The following is a 21,268-nucleotide window of genomic DNA, read 5'->3' as shown; positions in this document are numbered from 1 at the left end:
GTTTCTTATGAAAAGTACATTTAAGTACCTTCTTAATTTCATTATAGATCATTTCCCAAAAGGCTTTAATCTTTGGGCAGGTCCACCAAAGGTGAAAGAAGGTACCTTCAGTCTCATTACATTTCCAACATTTATTATTGGGCAGATGATAAATCTTCGCAAGTTTGACTGGGGTCATGTACCACCTGTAAATCATTTTCATAATATTTTCTCTTAGGGCATTACATGCCGTGAATTTAATACCGGTGGTCCATAACTGTTCCCAGTCAACAAACATAATGTCATGACCAATGTCCTGTGCCCATTTAATCATGGCTGATTTAACTGTCTCATCTATTGTATTCCACTTCAGCAACAAATTGTACATTCTTGATACATTCTTAGTATTGGGTTCTAACAGTTCTGTTTCCAATTTCGATTTCTCCACCTGGAAGCCAATTTTCCTCTTCCTCCCCCAATAATTCATTAAAGTCTTCCTGACATCATGGAGAGAAGTTGTTGTTATCTTTGTATGAGATTTGTTATTTTCTCAACCAGTTCCATCAATATGCAATCATAAGAGCGATTCCTTACATCTTAGGTTCAAGTATTTAGCAGCCCCATAAACACCTAGCAAGAAAGATACAACTTTTGAAAAGGAATTCCCACTTGTTGTTTTTAAAGAACCAACCATGTTTTCCTTAAGTGCAAATACAGCAGGAATCCTGTCTCTTTCCTGTCTTAATCTAGAAGATAGAAGAAAGGGGAGGATTTTTAAGAAGTGAAGAAGCTTTGAAGTGCACCTCGGATATAAATGCCCTAGGAAAACAAATGTTGCCTTTGCACAGTGTCCCCTGCTACAGTACTTGCAATTTTTATCAATTTATTTATTGTTGCAGTTCTTACTAATCTGAGGGTTTAATTGTCCATAGCTGCAGTTGCCGCATGATGTAGCAATTCACTTCTAAACAAAAGAAATGTTACTTAATATGCACCTCTGTCTACTAACTCTATTTATGTGTCTATTGGTCAGTGGAGATCAGACCAATAAATGGACAGTGAGAAAGGAAAGATGGGGAAGTAAATGTTTCATTAGATGCTGCTCACCAATTCAAGTGACTGTTTCCTTAATTGTCAAAACTTGTATTACTCACTGACATTATCAAGACAGGAGGAATTGAGTCCTATGTGTGAAGTTGATTTTCCTTTTCCTTTTAAATTTCAGAGTGCATCCTACTTCCTGATATAGTTTTGACACCAGAACATTGAAAGCAAATTTGTAATAATAACGTCCTAGCAGTTCCATTTGTTCATTTGGTGTTAATTAAGCTAGATTGTTATCTCAGAGTGTTATCTTTCTTAATTGCTTTGTAATATCATGCTGTTTTTAACTGATTTCTTTCTCTTTTTTCACACAGAGACTGGCTGTGACATTTTTTGGGAGATGAACACAGACACTCAGATCTGTTACCAATTCAATCTTCTTTCTGTTCTCTCTTGGAATGAGGCACGTGTTGCATGTCAGAGACAAGGAGCAGATTTGCTAAGCATCACAGATATGGCAGAACAGAAGTATATTAGTGGTCCACGTGGTAGGTTTGAAACCATGTTTGTGAGTGAAACCTTTCATTTGACTCTGTCAGTGGCTAGAATAGGAGAGCTGTCCATTTCACATTTCATCCTAGTTGCTCTAGCCCCATTTGTGCAAAATTCATTGGTCCAGTTCACATGTAATGTGAAACCATAGTTTAACACTACATGAAAGAGCAGCAACAAACCTTGGGCTCACATACTCCTTCCCCTCTCTTCCATGTTCAACCATTGCACAACCCTTCCTCTTCCTGTTTTCATGTAACTGGAGTTTCTGTTATGTCTTAACTGAGAATTCTGATTAATTTAACATGGTTTATTGAATCAAGCCAGCGTCATAAATCACAACTTGATCCTGTTTTGTTTCAACAGTGCATAGTTTAAAGTAGCCACAGTTTGTCCTTTTCAGCCATAAAGAAAAACCACAATTAGCTTGTGACAGAAAACAGATGCTTTCAATCTCTTGTTAGGGGATGAGGGAGTACACAAATCACTGTTGTTCATTTACATAGCACTAAACTATGGTTTAGCATTATGTGTGCAACGTGTCATTGTAATCCTGAATGACAGATGATTCACAAAGAGGCATAGCTGTTCTTCTCAAACTTTTTCAACCATCCTTCCGCCTCCCCAAACACCCTAAATTGCACCTACCTTCCAGATTCCCTTCTCCTACAACCTTGTTCAGCAGGTAAACCCACGGGGAACTTTGTGCTCATCCATGTGGGTGGCTATCATAGGACATAGGGATCATCTTGCTCCTTGTCTACTGCACTGGATGTGTCCTGGCCTTCCTATATGTTGGGGGCATGGTAATAGGAATGAGCCCATGCACTTGGCGGAAGACATTCATTAGTGTGCAAGAGGATCTATAGTTTGTGATGAAATAATATTAAAAGTTTCAATATGACTGCTCCTACTTCCCCTTCCACGGTTAATCTCCCCACCCTCACCCTGCGCACTCTTTTCCTTTCCTGGGTTGGGAGAGGCTAAGGGGGAAAGGCTGACAGCAGCTAAACTTACTAATACCAGGAGAGAGGTTAGCAGTACATGTTCAACTGGAGTGGTGAGAGGAAGAAGGAACTACACTTGCCCCACGTAGGCAAGGAGGCAGTGCCATATTATCAAACAGGCAGAGCAGGCACGGGCCTATTGGCACCACACCTTTTAGGAGCCCCAGGACAATGAATCAAAATAATATTGATTTGATCTTGAAAGAAAATTGCAAAAACATAATAGGAGATAATTTGCAAGGGGGGGCCTAGGGATTTCAACTTCAAGCAGGCACTGCAAGGAGGCTCCATCCAAGTGTTTAAAATCAATGGGCTCATCCCTGTTACACTGCTTGGCATCTTGGAGTACCTGGGCATGTCCAATGGAGTTGAAAGTGATTCTTGTTTCCTCTGGCAGTAATGAATGCAGAATGCTGTTACCTGTACCTCCTGCTGATGTCTCATTCTCCCTAGTGGAAGGTGGAGAAAGTAACCTACCAGCTTGGAGATGCAATTCCTGTATAAATTGGGCAATACTGAACTGGTACCTGAATGTCAAGCTAGATCTCTTGTTACACTGCAGAACAGGTGGGCACAAAGGAAGTTCTGATGTGGACAGGTTTAAATCAGCTGGATGGAGCCGCTGGCTGGCAATGGTCAGATGGAGCACCCTTGGCATTTGTGAACTGGCGATCAGGTACGCAGATCCTCATCCTTGGCTCTGTTATAACACCAGGATTCTATGGCTATTGCTATTGCTATTGAACTCAAAATACGAGCTGGCAATAGCATGTTCCAATATAAACATTAGAAAGACCAGGTTCTGAGTTTTCTGTTCCCCTGATTACTGGTAGATGCAAGAAGTTAATACACATGCAATAAATAAACTGTTTTAGAATGCTGTTTTAACTGTTTTAGAATGCTTAAATTCTATCCATCTATTCACCCATCTATCCAGTAGTTTGGCAATGGACAAACTACGGGATAGATGGATGAATAGATGGATTGAATTTATATCCTGTCCTTTCTCTCGAAGGAGCCCAGAGTGGCAAACACATCCACAATTTTTTAAAAAAGCTTTTTAAAACAGTTACAGTTAAAAATGTTATTTAATCCACTGACCTCAGAGTTGCCAAGAACAGAATTTTTCAGCCACCAAACTGAAAAGAGCCAGTGTCAGACTAGGACCTGGGAGAGTCCAGGGTTCAAATCCACACTTGGCCATGAAGCCTCGCAGGGTTGTTGTGGGGATTAAATAAGATGGGGAAGAACCACCTTGAGCTCCTTGGAGGAAGACAGTTGGATGTAAATTCTATTTTAAAAAATAAAACAATACAATTAAAAATAAAATATGGGATAAAGTAAGTGGTGCACTTCAGGACACCAGTTGGATGGAAGGCTAAACTTGCCTGATAGCTTCTAAACGAAAGCCACTGAGAATCATGCCTGCCCAGATGTGGTTCTGTTCCTTAGTCATCATTCTGGACTTGGAGAATCTTGCTGATTGGGGCAGAATGTCAGGTTTTTAGATACAGAGATATATATAAAATACCCACTGCATATTGTATTGTACTGTACACATGGTGCTAAAATAATATTCTGTTTGCAGATCCTTCTGACAGCTCTCTTGGGCAACATCGCTGCAAAGTGTTTAACTCAAAAATACAGCAGGACTGGCAAAGTTACCCATGTGAATCTGGATTACCATATGTATGCAAAAAATATTTAAATGCTACTGAACACGAAGCATTTGGTGAGTCTCTAACCAGCAATGTAATTTGATCTGTGAGGCTTTTTATATCTCTTTCTACTTTTAATAAGGGGGACATATGTACATTCCACATCTTGGGCTTCATGCAGTTTGAGTGTTTGAGAATTACAAGATGTGCTAAGTATGCCAGTTGAATTCAGGAGAAAGGTAGTTCCAAGTATAAATCATTGTTCAGGGTCCCTTTGTTTGTAAATTGGCATATAAGCTTTGAAGGCAATCGAACACTTAACAATCCCACTTTTACCATTCTGAGGGCAAAAAGCGTACCTATTTCATTAGATTTTAAAGAGGAGAAATTAGCTCTTCAGAAGAACATTTTCTGCATGTAGTGGAGAATAGAATCCCATTTATTCATTTTTTTATCATTTCATTGTGCAGGAGTGGGAAACCTCCAGTCTGCAGGCCTAAGTTAGTCGTCGTCATCGTCCCCCGGCCTTCTCCTTTCACCTACACCTGATAAAATAATACATAATACAACTGATCAGCAATGTTGGCAAAGGTCCCTCCACTGGGCTTCTCAAGCACTGACAATCAACTGAGTGGCACTTGGGAAGCACATTGTGCTGATGTTGGGCTTCACAAGTGCTGATGAATCAATTGATCTTCTGTGCTTTGCAGACTGTTTTGCTCACAGTTTGACTTTGAACTGTACAGGCAGAATCGGGTCACATTGCAACAGCATTGTGATGTCACGTGATTGACGGGGGGGGGCAGTTTCGCCTACCTGTCAGATTTGGCCTGCAGGGGAAGATTTGGCAATAAGGATGCGGCCAGTTGGCCAGATGCAGTTCCCCAGCCCTGTCAAGGTGGTGTTATTATAGATTATAGTCCAAGGATCGCCAGGCTTTTTGGACTAGTAGGTACAGTTAGACTTTTGAGAGAGTACTGCAGCCACCACCGGTCACCAAATGGCTGCAGTGGGGAGCATGGCAGAACACAAAATTAGAGGGGATATACTCATTGCAATTTCTCTTCCTTGCCCAGCCCTAATGGAAGCCAATACAGTAGTACCTCGGGTTACAGACGCTTCAGGTTACAGACTCCTAACCTGGAAGTAGTACCTCGGGTTAAGAACTTTACCTCAGGATGAGAACAGAAATTGTGTGGCGGCAGCTGGAAGCCCCATTAGCTAAAGTGTGGGTGGCGCTGTGGGTTAAACCACAGAGCCTAGAACTTGCCGATCGGAAAGTTGGCGGTTCGAATCCTCACGACGGGGTGAGCTCCCATTGCTTGGTCCCTGCTCCTAGCAGTTCGAAAGCACATCAAAGTGCTAGTAGATAAATAGGTACCGCTCCGGCGGGAAGGTAAACGGCATTTCCGTGCGCTGCTCTGGTTCACCTGAAGCGGCTTAGTCATGCTAGCCAGTAAAGCGAGATGAGCGCCGCAACCCCACAGTTGGTCACGACTGGACCTAATGGTCAGGGGTCCCTTTACCTTTACTTTACCTCAGGTTAAGAACAGTTTCAGGTTAAGAACGGACCTCCAGAACAAATTAAATTCTTAACCCGAGGTACCACTGTATGTCTTATTGGTGCAGATTCCGGAGAAGGTTGTTTTTGTATGCAAACAAGCAAACAGATTTTTTTTCTCCCCTTCTGAAAGAATTTGTGAGCCTTTACAATGGTTTAAGCTTTCTAAAACTAACAAAGCTTTCCCTGGAGTTTTAAAGGAACCCAAAATGTGGAAGCATACATAGGTTTATAATTTTAGAATAGATGTTAATTTCAGCAACATTTTCTTTATTCTGTTAGGGCAGAGGTGGGCAACCTGTGGCCCTCCAAATGTGGCTGAATTATAACTCACATCACCCCTGACCACTGGACGTTTTGGCTGGGGCTGGCGGGAGTTGGAGTCAGCAGCATTTGGAGGTCCAAACATCCTCCACCCTTCTGTTAGGGTCTTGCTCCAGAATATAGACAAATACAGCTGAGACCTGTATGTTGTTAGTAATACATTGGTTGTTAATGAACACTATTTACACAAAGTACTCAGAAGTATGCCCTATTACAGTGGTACCTCGGGTTAAGTACTTAATTCGTTCCGGAGGTCCGTTCTTAACCTGAAACTGTTCTTAACCTGAATACCACTTTAGCTAATGGGGTCTCCTGCTGCTGCCGCACCGCTGAAGCACGATTTATGTTCTCATCCTGAAGCAAAGTTCTTAACCTGAGGTAATATTTCTGGGTTAGTGGAGTCTGTAACCTGAAGCGTATGTAACTTGAAGCGTATGTAACCCGAGGTACTACTGTACATTCAGTGAAAGGTAACAGTATAGGTAAATCAGTCTGTTTCTGTTTCTGTTTGACCCATAAGTCTACATTAACCTGAAGTTTTAAAAAATCTGTATGAAAATCCAATTTATTTTTTTAACTCATGAATTTTTTAATCATTTTGATACTTTTATTGAGTGCGAACTGCATTGGAATATTCAGGAAGCTCAAAGGTTGATGGGTAACTGTGGTGGCAGTCTTTATTTATTTATGTATTCATAAAATTTAGATGCCACTTGACTGTAAAAGAACCTCAAAGTGGTTTGCAAAAAAAGCCTTTACTATGTCTACTTGGAAATAAATGGAGTTAGGATTGTAGCGTATGTTCCAATCTGCGTATTAGGCTGGAAGGTGTGGTTTAGGTCAGATTATGTCAGAATTCACAAAGACTGAACTTCTCGAACATTCTTAGGGCAATTTTATTTTCTTTCTTTGTGTGTGGGGGGTGCTTATGCATGCATAAACATATTCATATAACATATTTTTGCACTGTAGCTAGTTCTTGCTAGGCAAATGTGTTCTCTTTTCTTAAAAAAAAGAAATAGTGAAAAGAGCTATTATATATGTGCATGTATATTGCATAAATAGATTTATGAGGACTAGGAAAGAATTCATTTGGTTAATATAGCCTTGTTTCTGTACATTTTAATTGAAAAGATTCGTGGAAATTTTATCCTACCAACTGTGACTATAATTGGTATCCATATAATCGTTACTGCTATAAACTTTATAAAGAAGGAAAAAACTGGAATGAAGCTTTGCTTTCCTGCCAGGATGATAATAGCACACTCATTAGCATAACCTCTTTGGCTGATACAGAGATGCTCATTAATCTTCTTGAATATGGTGAGTTCTCATAGTTAATGTGCACTAAACATTGGTTTAAGGTACAGACAATTTTCCTTTTAAAGGCAGCCACTCTGAATTCCTTTCTGTCAAGTGTGACAATCCAACCCAAAGTTGATAGAAAAACCCCATTGGGGGCCAGTGTCAGAAGTTGGCATCACCAGGAATTTGCTAAAGGCTTAGGGCCCCAAGAGGGCGTACCTGCGCTAACCCCTAACCTGCAGCTCAGTGTAAGGAAGAATAGCAGCGTAAAATGTTCAAATATGCTGAAGAGGCTGATCTGACGAACAGGATAAGAGAAAATGGAGATAAGGAATATAAGGAAGAATGGACAATGTTTATTGAATATTTTAACAACCAGTATAGACGAATACATAGCTTAGCAGGTCTTGAGTAAATCCAAGTTGAAATAGATAGAGTATTTAATAGATAACAAATTGGATGGTTAAAAAGATGCGGATTACATGGAGTAGTAGAAAAGCAAAGGAACCAGGAAAGTGTGGAAGGGAAGTCATATGGTATATGTATGCATGCCGTATTTGGTATGAAGCTGTTACTGGCACAGGGGAAGGGGAGGAGGGTTAAATATGCTCTCTGTTTGCATGTTTTTGAAAATGCAAATAAAAATTGAAAAGAAGAAGATAGACAAAGAGAAAGGGAAGGGACATTTATTATTTATTTATTTTTATTTGTGCTCTCTCTCTAGATATATTTAAAAATATTATATCAGTAAACTGCATAATATAATCCATTTAAATTACATTCACAAAACAAGCACAAAATAAATCACAGAGCAATACATCAGCAAAACTGAATTACCCCTTAGGGAAATCCTGGTATGTATGTATGTGACTTTGATCCCGCCTCCTTTACCTTTGCCCACACCCACTGCTGGCAGGTGAGCCTTGGAAGGTTACTCAGGTGTGAATGTGGCCCTCAGGCTGAGATGTTCCCCTGCCCTTGTTCCAGGCTGATGTGCTGAGTTCAAAGCAGGATGAGGAATTTCCAGTGCCTTTGAACACCAGTTGTTGGGGAGCAACAATGGCAGAGTGGCATTGCCCTCGTATTCCCAAAGGCCATCCCCATTGACCTCTGTGGCAAACAGGATGCTACACTAGATTGGCCTGATCAGTGATTTCTGCCCAGGCACTGTTTCTGACTGCCATATTCCAGCTGTGTCTGCGAAATTCCAGACGTACGGCAGCCCTCAAAACAGTTCAGCTGCATGTTAGGACAGGGCATCAAATTAGGGGCCTGTCTAGGTTGCAAAAGAGTAGTCTGACTAAAATGTGGAGACAACTTTGTGTGTGTTTTTTATTGTGCTGTCGAAAATGAACTGGTGTGTCCAAATCATCTTAAAATGCACTTAATTGTATACTACAGAAAATGTGACAGAAACTTGGCTTGGACTGAGCAGTCATAAGACCCCAGTTGAGTTTGAATGGTCTGATGGATCTCCGGTAACCTTCACTTACTGGCACAAACAAGAGCCAAATGTCCATCAGGGGGGAAATCAACTTTGTATTTCAGCTGAGCAATATGTATGTTTTATTTATTTTCTCTTTTTTATATATAAAAATAATAATATTTTGTAAATGTTTCTGTCCTAAAAGTGGTGGTTTTTGTTTGTGTATGTTTTGTTTTGCTGCATTATGTGTGCAATGCCTCAGAAGTAGAATATTCTGAGAGCTCTATTTGCTTGATGATTCTCAAGTAATATAATGACTGCTCTCATGCACACAACAAATCATAATGGAATAATATGCGTCCACAATTACCTTGTCTTTCCAGTCCAAATGTGTGTTAATAAGGCACAGCTCTCCTCTCCTTAGGCTGTTTGCTAAACCTTCTTCCCCTGTAAGCCCACTGGTTTTTCAGTTCCATTCTTTCCCCCTCCTGCACTATCTCAGGGCTTTGAGTGCTCTACCTATTCTTTTTTTCAGAATCATTATTCCTATTTCACATTTCCTGTCCTTTAGGTTTCTACTCTCCTCTCCTAGTCTCATAACCTTACACTTGGCCACTCAGTTTTTCCCTATCCTCAGGCTGTAGATGAAATGTCCTCCGAGATAAACATTTTGCAAAAACACAATTCTTCACTGTTTGGCTTTGACCGGTTACAATATCGGGAAATACTCTGACACTTCAGAGTAGCTCATCAAGCCCTTGAGACAATTCCAGAGGCAAATAGGTAGAATAAACAAGCAGTGAAAGCTAAAATACGAATGCCTTGACATGAATTTATCGTATTTTATTTAATACATTTATTATTAATGTGTGTGTGCATACACACACACACACACACACACACACATACAGATTAAGGTCACATCTAATGAACATTTGCTTAGTCAAGTAGAGACTACTTATGCACTTAACAGTATGAAACTCTATGGGGGATCTAAAAATGCTAGCAGAATGCACAACTTCTACTTGCAATCGAAGTATTTTAATATTCTAAAAAACAAACAAAAACAAAACACCACCACCAGTTTTCCTTCCCATGTTATGAATAAGCCCATTGAGCTAATACCCCCCCCCCCCCCGAAATAATGACATATTAAGCTTCATTAATTCTTCCTGTTTGTTTTTAACTAGGAGGGACGCTGGAAAGTTAAAAGTTGTAAAGACATATATTTTTATATTTGTAAAAGAGCAGGAACTGTTGGAAATCTCATTTCAGAGGAAGAATCGGGCTGCCCAGAAGTAAGTCTAAACCAAACAGTTATGCCTCATTTAAAATAGTAAATATTGGAAGTGTTTGAATATATCTGGATAGGAATTCAAGCATATTTAGAATTTCACACCTTTTCCCAATTTGCAGTCTAATCTTATGTATGTTTGTTCAGAAACAAATCCTACGGAGACCAATGGGATTTACTTTCAGGTAAATATGCATAGCACTGCTTCATTAACAAAATTCCAGTTTCAAAAACAAGTTGTGTTGCTATAGATAAGGGGTGGGCAGCCTCTGGTTTGCCTCCCCGTTTGGCCAAGCCATGGCCACCTGCCCTAAATCGTCATATATGACATCATCCTATATGACGTCAGGTGGAGAGCAGGTAAAGTCATGTCTGAGTCAAAAACAGGTTTGCAGGCACCACTGATCACCTGATTGGCAGGCTTTTCCATGCACTTTGAAGCAGAATCTCTGTAAGCATGTTGGAGCGCTTATGGATTGAGGTCATTAAGTTTTCTTTTTGTGGGTCACTTGCTCTGTCAGCGATTTTGAATGCAGTTCTTCTAACTTTCTACATCAAAAGGCATGGCACTTTGGTCGAACATCTGTACAAATAACAACTGCTCTATGATGTTTCATCTTGCCTGTGGCTTTTATACTGTTTCTAGAGGAATGACAGGATTGAAAACAACTATTTCTTTAACACAGAAGGTTGTGTTAACCTTCTATCCATACATGGGCACTAGGATTAATTGGCTATTAAATTTCCTCTTTCGAAAATTATTAGTTTATATCATTTGCTTTCTCTACTTTGGGGTGTGTATGTGAAAGTTGTCTATAAATATATCAGTGTTGTTATTCAGTGACCATTTAATATATTGAAATATTGAAATTCAAGACAACTGAGGCTCTTAGAAGTACCCAGTGAAACACAGGTAGCCCTCATAGTGGTATAAATAGTTGATTTCTCACCTTCATTTTCATATATGCTGATATGCCCTCTGCCTAGTCTTTGAATATAAAGTTAATGTAAAGGGTCACATATATTTTTGAATGGGATGATAAAGTTTAACATTTTGGAAGTTAGCTGCTAACTTTGTGAGACCGTTTGGAGCAACACCCCATTCATTTTCCTGCTTGTGGGTGGTCTGCCATGCACACATGTCTGCCAGCATGCATGTGCTTTCTAATTTGCTGCAATATTTGGACAGCTCTGTGTGCATAATGAGGATGTGGGCCTTTCCCTGACACTTCATTGAATGGGAGAAGCCATTCATTGGCATGAACTCCCATTTGAGTACCAGAACTCCTGCATTCACAAGCAGCCTTTGGGCTGAAGGTCTTATTGAAAACTCTGCCTCCATTTGTCATTCATAATACTGAATGTCGCCATTCCAATCTGAAACTACTTCTTCAATTCTAATGTCGATGCACAGCTAGCCAGGAGTTTAGCTGACATTTTAGAGTAAAAATCAGAGGATCCAGATCCAGATCCATTTTGTTTTCATATGTGACTATGAGATACATGTCAGTATCTCTAAGTTCGCAACCCATTGGTGCCGTCATTTGTTCTTGGCTTCAGGCATATGTGCTTGGAAGACCATCCTGCTTATTTGCTTTGGTTGGGTTTTTTTTTAAAATCATTTTGATATTTCTGACAAATTGGTGATTCTATATCTTTCTTAGACACTGCAGCAAAGTGCTCATTGCTCAGTTGGCCATATGCCATGTGATTTTATTACTAATTCAACAAACTGTTCCCCCCTTCTCCTAATCTATAAACTGCTAACAGAGGGCAAATGTTTTGTTACTGAGGTCAAATTCCTTAAGCTAGCTGTCTAAACACTAAAGCAGTGATTATCTAGGCACTTTCCCTAAGCCAGCTTTTGGAATGGCATCATGGAGCTGTCAGATGCTTGACAAGGAAGAAAGGAAGAAATGTTGCTTTTTGAAGCTGACAACATTTGGGTTAAACTAGGGTCACAATACTTACAATTTGAAATGTCAGAATTTTATGTAAGTAGCCAATGCTGTAACCAATTAATCCAGTTTGGTCCAGTGAATTCCAGGGAAAGGAGTTAGTTGATTGAACTGGGCTGATAAACTTATAACTTGGTGATGATTCACACAATTAGTTGTTGTACAACCATCATGTGTCTCTATTCTGTGACTTGGAATATTCAGAATCGTAAATGGCTCTTAAACAGATCAGTTTCTTATAAGGTCCACCAGTAGTTCACTGGTGGGTAATCGTCAGCCCACCAGACCTTGGAGGTTGGTTTACTAGTCTGTTTGGGGCAAACCACACCCAACTTTCCCTGGTCTGACATATATAATGTCAGGCGCAGGAAAGTTCAAGCTGTGGCTTGGAACTTCATGCTGCTGCTAAATGTAAGAAGAATTGAGAGCACACTCAAACTTGCACTCCAAATTTTTTCTTTGCATTCCTGGCTTGAAGTCATGCTGGGCTGGAAGAGAAAAAAATATTCATTTGCAGGTGTGGCTGGAAAGTAACCCGCACCTGCAAATAAAGAATCATCAGTTTTTGTAATAACAGATACCGGTATACGCCTTTATCTTTTGTGGATCAAATATTTTGTGAAAAATGTAGGACTCACAGGCACAAAGCTTTTAGATGTGGTTTCATGATAACAGTATGACTGAGATAAAGGTTCTACATAATCCCCAATACATATGTTGTTGTTGTTAAAATTTATATGCCACCCTTCATCCATAGATCTCAGGGCAGTTCACAACATAAAATCACAATATAAAAAACACAAAATATATAATAAAAACAAGAACAAGAAAACCACAAACCAATAAACCCCCTCCCCACACCTCCTCCCACAAACACATTTAAAAGGGGTATAAGATGTTAATCAGCCAAAGCCCTGGTTGCAGGGGAACATTTTTGCCTGGCACCTAAAGGTGTATAATGAAGGCTCCAGATGGACCTCCTGGGGAGACTATTCCACAGAGAGGGGAGACACTGAAGAAAAGCCATTCTCATGTTGCCATTGTCCGGAGCTCTCATAAAGGAGGTGCACAATAAGGGCCTCAGATGATTAACTCAGGGCAGGGTCTGGATAGGTTCCTAAGGAGAGAGGTGGTCCTTGAAATATTGCAGCCCTGAGCCATTTAAGGCTGTAGGTCAAAACCAGCACTTTGAATTGGGCCTGGAAACTAATTGGCAGTCAGTGTAGTTGGGCCAGGATCGGTATAATATGCTCAAACCATCTTGCCCCGGTGAGCAAGCTGGCTGCCAAATTCTGTACCAGCTGAAGTTTCTGAAACGTCTTCAGAGGCAGCCCTACATATAACACATTGCAGTAATCTAACCTAGAGGTTACCAGAGCAAAGACAACAGTAGATATAGCCCCATACTTAGTTAAAGAAAGATTCTTTCCTTAAGTCAGAAAATATTGATATTATTTGCAAACAAAAATTGGAATTACCCTTGAAGTTCATCTAAAAGAAGTAAGCTGAAATAAATAATTGATAGACAGTTTTGTCTCACCAGAACTTAAATAAAATACCAGTCCCTTCTAACGTGATTCCTCAGCCAAGTTTAGTTAAGCTGCTTTAATATTACTATACCGAACATATTACTGGAAGCAAGCTCCAGTGACTTAACAGTTCAGTGGCTCCAGACATGTGGACTACCACTTGGGCATTGCTTTATCATTCTCTTTCACAACAGGGAAGCATTCACTGCAGTCACTGGGAAGCAATGATTTAGGCCTTTCAACTTCTATAAGAGACTGGGGTCCTGATTCTTAGTATTGAAGAGCCTTCTAGGCAACACATAAACTAACCATTTCCTGCCAGAGTCATTGAAGAAATGGGGTACCTATTTTGAAGTTTGGTAAGAAACGTAAAAGAATAGCATGGATAAAAGCCTTCTAGGACCTCATCCATACAAATCATCAAAGGCAGGTAAGTATTCAAAACATAATTTAATTTAAGGATTGGAGAAGGAGGTTTAGTAACATTAAATTAAGTTAATATGGAACTACTCTTTGATGAGTTAAGGTAAATTTGTGCAATGAATAATAAGAGTTTGACGGTATTACAATCCACATAAAAAATGACCTTTATCTGCAAGTTTATCTCTAATTGGACAGAGGTACCAGAATTATTGGGAAATTACGGTATAATATTACATTGGCAATTCTAGTTGTTTCAGTTTAAAATACTCAGAGAAATAGTTCAGCCAGATGTAAATTCTACCTTCCTTAATTTAAAATGGTCTCCATCTCTCTCTCTCAAAATATACAAAGGCTAGTATTTAATTCAATAATAGTTTTATGTTATTTCAGTGTGAAGTTGACAGCCTACTGCACTGAACACAGTTCCCATGTAAAGTCTACCCTAATTCACCGAGTTTCTATAACATTTAAGTATGCATTTGATACAATTAATAATGCTTAAGTGTTTGGCTGTAGGCTGTTTCAAATTATAGGGCTTGTTAGTGAATGAGGTCATGACATTGACAGGGTATGCTGGGATGGCAGTCTTCCCGGGATGCTTATTTATTTATTTAAACTAATTTAGAGGCTTATCTTTATGAGCAAGAACGCTCTCCAGCTGGCTTACACACAAATAAAACCACAACTTTAAACAGCGATAATATTTTTTTTTAAAATACAGAACATCCCATATATCCACAACATTAATAAATCCAGCAATAATTCCATGTCCAGCTGAGAATTAAAACGCAGGACTTGGGGCCTTCAATGCCACACTGAAAACCACTCCCATCAGCTCAGGTAGAGAGACTATTAGGCAGTGAGTTAGTCAGTACACTTACATCACAGGAATATAGGAAACTGCTGGTCCACTGGTCCAGAGGCTGTCCAGGGATTTAGGAGATGCTGTGGACTCAAACTTTTTGTGTGCAAAGCAGATGCTGTAACACTGAGCCACAGGTCTTCACCAAACTAAATCCTTATTCTGTCGTGGAAGCCCAGCACACTCAAAGTTAGCCGTTGGCTGTGTTGCTAATCAGAGAGGTGGTACACTGACTCCACCCTCCTTGCTTCTTTAGTTGAGCCTGATTCTGAACCTGAAAACCTAGAGAGCTCATTTGGGTTAGGTTTACACCAATCCTTGATTGGGATAGGTTTCCGTAATAACAGACATGATGTTCAGCATGATGTTCAGTAAGCAGGTTCAATATATTTCCATATTGAGAAGATTTTAATGTTTGATGTTTTACTGCGCTTAATGTTTTAATTTGTTAGAAACCGCCCAGAGTGGCTGGGGCAACCCAGGCAGGTGGGTAGCATATTTTGTTGTTTCTGCTGGTGCTGTTGTTGTTATTCACCATTTAGAAACTATTGTAGTTAAGTGGTATATAAATTGTTTAAATGAGTGATTAAATAAAATAATGAAACACTTACCCCCTGACCTGACATTCATCAGCAGCTCTCAATGCTTTAAGCAGCCAAACTTCTTTAAATATTTAACAAAATAACTCTCAATTTTCTACCTTTCTCACACACTCTTTATACCCATCTTTATCATCCTTATATTTGCATTGAATCTTGACACTTTCTTCTCAAGGTGCAGTGTGGTCACAATCCTGTCAATGTTAAACACTTCAGTGCAATCCTATGTACATTTTCCCGAGAGCATGCCGCATTGAACTGTCAGTCTTATTTCTGATTAAATGCATATATCATTTCTCCACTAGGCTCTGCTTAACTCTCCCCTTGAAATTACTGTGTCCTGAATAGATTTTACTATGCATGGATTCTGTTCTCTCTCTCTCTCTCTCTCTCTCTCTGTGTGTGTGTGTGTGTGTGTGTGTGAATTATATTTGCATGATGAGTGGGTAAAATGCATGTATAGAAAGGGAACAAAAGAAGCCGATTTTGCCAGCTCAAACTTTTTACCCATCTAGGCTAGCATCGCCTACTCTAGGGATCGCCAACATGGTGCACTCCAGATGTTGTAAACTCCCTATCAGTCGTGGTACAGCATGTCTAATAGTCAGGGATAGTTAGAGTTGTAGTCATAGAATCATAGAATTGTAGATTTGGAAGGGACCATGAGTGTCATCTAGTCCAACCTCTGCAATGAAGGAATCTTTTCTCGAACATGAGGCTCGAACCCATGACCTTGAGATTAAGAGTCTCATGCTCTGCCAGCTGAGGTATTTTCCAATGACATCGGGAGGGCATGGTGTTGACTATTCTTGCCTACTCTGACTGTCATTGGTTCTCCAATGTTCCTTCCCTTCCTCAGTAGTCTCTTTGGTACCTACTTGGGTGGCATCCCAGAATTATGTATAGATAAATTTCAAGTATATAATATGCCATATGTTACAATAACCAACGTTTGTTTTTGAAGGGATGGGAAAGGCATGGTGGATATTGCTACCATGTGGACAAAACCCCTCGAAGCTTTGAACACTCCTCCAGTGGCTATTACTGTCCTTCACTTGCAACAATATTGAACAGGTACCTAATTCTACCATACAATTTAAAACAACAACAGTATTTTAACTCTCTTATGACACTGGAGAAGAAAATAGAAGAACCATGCTGGATCAATAGCTAAAACTGACGGAAATAAAATGTTCTGATTGTTACTGCTCGAGTCAAAATGAAAACCAGATAGAATTAATCAGTTACTTGCTAGATTGAAATGTTCAGTGACATGCAATTATTCATTCATGCAAGAATTCTGACATTTTAATTCCTTCAGGGTTGATTTACACCATCTTCATTACAGGAAGCTGGGGAGTGTTTGCTAACAATCCTGACAAATATATACTCATTTGCTCACATGCAGCTATTTGATGCAAACTATTCACATTGTTCGCTTCGTTTTAATAACCCAGTTTTGCCATATGGAAACAATAAGGGGGAAAAAATGTATAACACCAGTAACAGGTTTTCTCTGGTTACTTAGATGATGCGATTTACTCTTCTCCGTTACTCTTTATTCTCAAATTGAAGTAAACCCCAGGCAATGAGAGATATTCAATTAAATACTTACACTATTGCAGGGTTTAGCGCTGGCACAGTGGATTTGCCCCCACTGCATGCCCTCCTCCCACACATGCTCTGAAATCTGCTCCAGAACAGATCTAGAAGGTACATGGATGGAACAGAGGGGGGGAAATGTACTGGTGTGCAACGAGAAATCCTTGCACAGACTTAGTGTTTGCCTTAGTACTACATTGAAGGCAACTCAATTTAATCTGTCTTCTCAGAAGTGAGTCCTATGAAGTTCATTTGGACTTACTCCCTGGAAAGTGTGTATAAGATTGCAGCCTTAGTTATATTTGTGGCTTTGACAAATTTATGGGCAGGATATTTTCAGTGCGTGTTCCCCATTGTAGCCAAATTGAGCCTCTAGGAACAGAGGTGTTCATTTGAATACCAGTTGGGGGAGGGGTGGGGTGCAGAACATCAGAGGAGGGATTCTGGCTTCATGCCCTGCTTGGGAAGGATAATGTCCCAACTCCCTTTATCTCCCTGTTAGGATTCCATTTTGCTTGTTAAAACTCCGTATTTGACATTAGCAGTGCTGCTTAGCAATCCATGTATGAATTCTCAACAACCTCTCCTAGTAGAAATGCACGCACACACCCCAGTATATTTCAAGCATATCATGCATTCTGATGTGAAAACATATTGTATTCCAACGTAAAAGAATGAAAAGTTGAGAATACATGAAAGGTGATCAGCTAGGCAGGACTGTATCATTGAATTTAGGTTAATGTAGAGAATGGATGTATTAATTATGGGTTATTAAGAATAGACGTGTGTAGACAGGTAAAGAATAGCATAATTAATCAGTAATTAATTAAATCAAACATTGAAGGATGGCAGTGTGTGATTACATATTATTATAACGACAAGGTTGGAGTGGGCTAGTCAAAAGAGCATAAGGATCTCAGCTTGGTTTAGAATGAAGATTATGGGTTGGAATCTCTATGGGAAAGGAAATGTATAAGAAACATTGCTTTGGATGTGGTTCTTTGCAGCCTCTCTTAGAGTTTTCAGGAGGCTGACCCTACGTACGTTTGTATTCAATTAAAACTCTGTCTTTTCACTTGCAGTCTGCATCTTTTCCTTTTGGGTCTCTGGGAGGGATACCTCCAGTCAGTGGCAGAGCTTCATGCTCTGGCACCGGGGGTGGAGAGCAGATGGGGGCATGGCTGGCGCGCATCCTGGGGGCATGGCACCCAGCGTGGGGGGGCAGCCACGATGGCTCCCCCACCGGGATCGTGGTGCCAGGGGCGGTGCGCTTCCCCCGCCCCCCTCTTTCTCCGCCTGTGCCTCCAATCTTTAAAATTTCTCCAACAGTTGCAACTTTTCTGGAGGCATCTGGCTGGTCATTGTTTGTCCATCTGAATCAACATTATGTTGATTATGATAACTCATTTTTATTCATTATAAACTCTGTGCTTTTAATGTGCATAGGTTTACAGTGGTACCTCTGCTTACATACTTAATTCGTTCCGGAGGTCCGTTCTTAACCTGAAACTGTTCTTAACCTGAGACACCACTTTAGCTAATGGGGTCTCCCACTGCTGTCGCGCTGCCACCACGTGATTTCTGTTCTCATCCTGAAGCAAAGTTCTTAACCCGAAGTACTATTTCTGAGTTAGCGGAGTCTGTAACCTGAAGCATATGTAACCTGAAGCGTATGTAACCCAAGGTACCACTGTAATTCATAGCAGGTGGGGAGGGAGAGTTTAACCCTCCCCTCCCTTGCTGCTGTCCTGATTTTTTTTAATTAAAAAAACCAACAACTCTACTTTGAAGCTATTATTTGCACCGGAAGAAACCTGCTTCCCCCATTGGTCTCAACTGAGAATTTCTTCCCAGCACAAATGCCAGCTTTGAAGGAATGCTTTTCATCAGGAATGCAGCCAGGGGAAGAAAGAGTTCCATCCTTTCCCCCTCCCTGCCCCTGTCTGCTGAGATCCCAATAATTATCAGCTCCCACAACAGGTGCAAATGTAAGGATGCATTTAACATTGTGTCTAGTTCAGGCCTCAACTTGCTACCTAAGTGCACAAAGTACAGAGGCTTCCTTGACCTCCCCGGGTGGTGAATTCCATAGTAGTAATGTAGGCAGTACTACGGAGAAGGGCCAATCTTACATTTCTGTTTTCCATACCTCACAAGGTCGCAGGACAAGATCTCTTTTTAAAAAATAGTCTTGCACTGTTTCTGGTAGATGTTCCACGCATGGGGGGTTACAAACCTATGTAGGAAGCGTGTTACAGAGATGTAGAACAACCACCAGGGATGGCTTTCTGCAGAGTCTTATTTGAATGATGCACCAATCATGCCAACTGAAAGAACCCTCTTCTGTACCTTTAAAAGAATAACTGTAGTTGGGGAAAGAGATGCCCTCTTAATGTGTGTTGCCCAAGTCATGGATAGCTCAGTTGGTTACAGCATGGTGCTGATGACACCAAGGTTGCAGATTCTATCCCCATATGGGACAGCTGCATATTCCTACATTGCAGGGGTTGGACTAGATGATCCTTGGGATCCCTTCCAACTCTATGATTCTGTGATTCCATGTAGAACTGTAGAGCTGGAAGCCGGCATGCTCATGGCATGAGCAGGATGCCAGTTAGAAGAAGCATGTCCTGAGCAAGCGGCCGTTTGAACTTACGGTACATTCCAAGAGATCTAAGCCAGTGACATCTGGCATATTGTTTTTCTTGAAGTAACTTACAAGTTTCTTCCAGCGGGGCTTGCCTCTGCATCACAGCCCACCATTTGCCCCCAGTGAAGTACAGTGGTGCCCCGCAAGACGAACGCCTCGCAAGACGGAAAACCCGCTACACGAAAGGGTTTTCCATTTTGGAGGTGCTTCACAAAACAAATTTCCCTGTGGGCTTGCTTCGCAAGACGAAAATGTCTTGCGAGTTCCTGTGGGTTTTTTCCCCTTTTCCCCCCCTTTTCCTAAGCCGCTAAGCCGCTTATCAGCTGATCCGCTGATAAGCCGCTTAATAGCTGATCGCTAAAAGCCGCTAAACCGCTAATAGCGCTAATCCGCTAAGCTGTCAATGGGCTTGCTTCGCAAGACGAAAAAAACGCTATATGGGAACGGATTAATTTCGTCTTGCAAGGCACCACTGTATTAAAAACCAGATTCCTAATGTGCTTCACCTGCTGTTCTTATGTACGGTAATTTGTTCAGTTTCAACAGGATTCTATACTTCTTTCTGTATTGCTCAAAAGGATGACTAGGGGGTGCCTCTTGAACTGCGATGTAAGGAATCTAATACCTTGTTTTTATTTCATATTTTTTCAAGGTTTGAACAGGGTTTTCTCAACAGTATGATTCACAACATGGTGAAAACGGATAACCTTTATTTTTGGATAGCACTGCAAGACCTCAACAATACAGGAGAATACACTTGGCTAAATACAGATGGGAAGCCTCATCGTCTGACCTATACAAACTGGGAAAAATATCAACCTAGTGAGTTATAACTTTTATAGCTATTGTTAATATTTGATTCTTGAAGCAAATGTGCCACTTTTCCTCACTTTCTGCTTTCCGCTTATTACCAGGCTGTCTTAATTTGGGCCAGAGTATAACATTAAAATTTACCTCAAGATAATGGAACCTGCAAGTACAACAAACTAAGTGTTTGATAGCCTGATAGATACCAGGGATGGCCTTCATTGTATCTTCCAGCTGCTGTACTACAGTCCCCATAATGGAGGACAGCATCTGGAAGACAATGTCCTAGCCGACATTTAAAACACATGGCTCGAAAGTGTGTTTAGAATTGCAGCCTTAATTTCCAGATTCCATTCTTACAGTTAGCTGCTCATACACTTAACCTGATTAGCAATCTCTTGTGGGCAAATAGTCTGCTAGCAGCTTCACCATTAAAATTGCCTTGTAAGTACTTGCAGAACTAAAAGGCTTGAAAACTATATTTTGTGCTGGTAGGCTTTTGAAGTTATCTGCCAAGCTGCTATTTATCCACTTGAGACAGACCTTCGAACATCTCTCTCTTTGTACTCAGTCCCCATTTAGTAATGCATAGTGATTTAAAGTTGCATCATTCTGTAGTTTCATTTACTTACTCATTTCTTATAGCTGGAAGGACAAGCATTGCCTGGTTTATTATGGAGGATTCTTC

At 40.5% G+C, this 21,268-nt stretch overlaps 1 protein-coding gene across 1 annotated transcript in view; it reads left to right on the top strand.

Moving 5' to 3' along the window:
- Positions 1-21,268, top strand: part of PLA2R1 (phospholipase A2 receptor 1) — a 65,553-nt gene that overhangs the window by 7,238 nt on the left and 37,047 nt on the right. Inside the window, exons 4-11 of the mRNA XM_079983773.1 lie at positions 1,398-1,571; positions 3,145-3,258; positions 4,171-4,314; positions 7,260-7,448; positions 8,832-8,989; positions 10,047-10,154; positions 16,486-16,595; positions 20,426-20,595. Coding sequence (XP_079839899.1) covers positions 1,398-1,571; positions 3,145-3,258; positions 4,171-4,314; positions 7,260-7,448; positions 8,832-8,989; positions 10,047-10,154; positions 16,486-16,595; positions 20,426-20,595 — 1,167 coding nt within the window. The remainder of the gene's footprint in view (positions 1-1,397; positions 1,572-3,144; positions 3,259-4,170; positions 4,315-7,259; positions 7,449-8,831; positions 8,990-10,046; positions 10,155-16,485; positions 16,596-20,425; positions 20,596-21,268) is intronic.

This window comes from Podarcis cretensis (genome assembly GCF_951804945.1).
Source record: "Podarcis cretensis genome assembly, chromosome: 1".
NCBI classification, from domain to species: Eukaryota; Metazoa; Chordata; class Lepidosauria; order Squamata; family Lacertidae; genus Podarcis; species Podarcis cretensis.
Note: the sequence above shows the minus strand (reverse complement) of the source record. Positions and strands in the feature narration are given on the sequence as shown.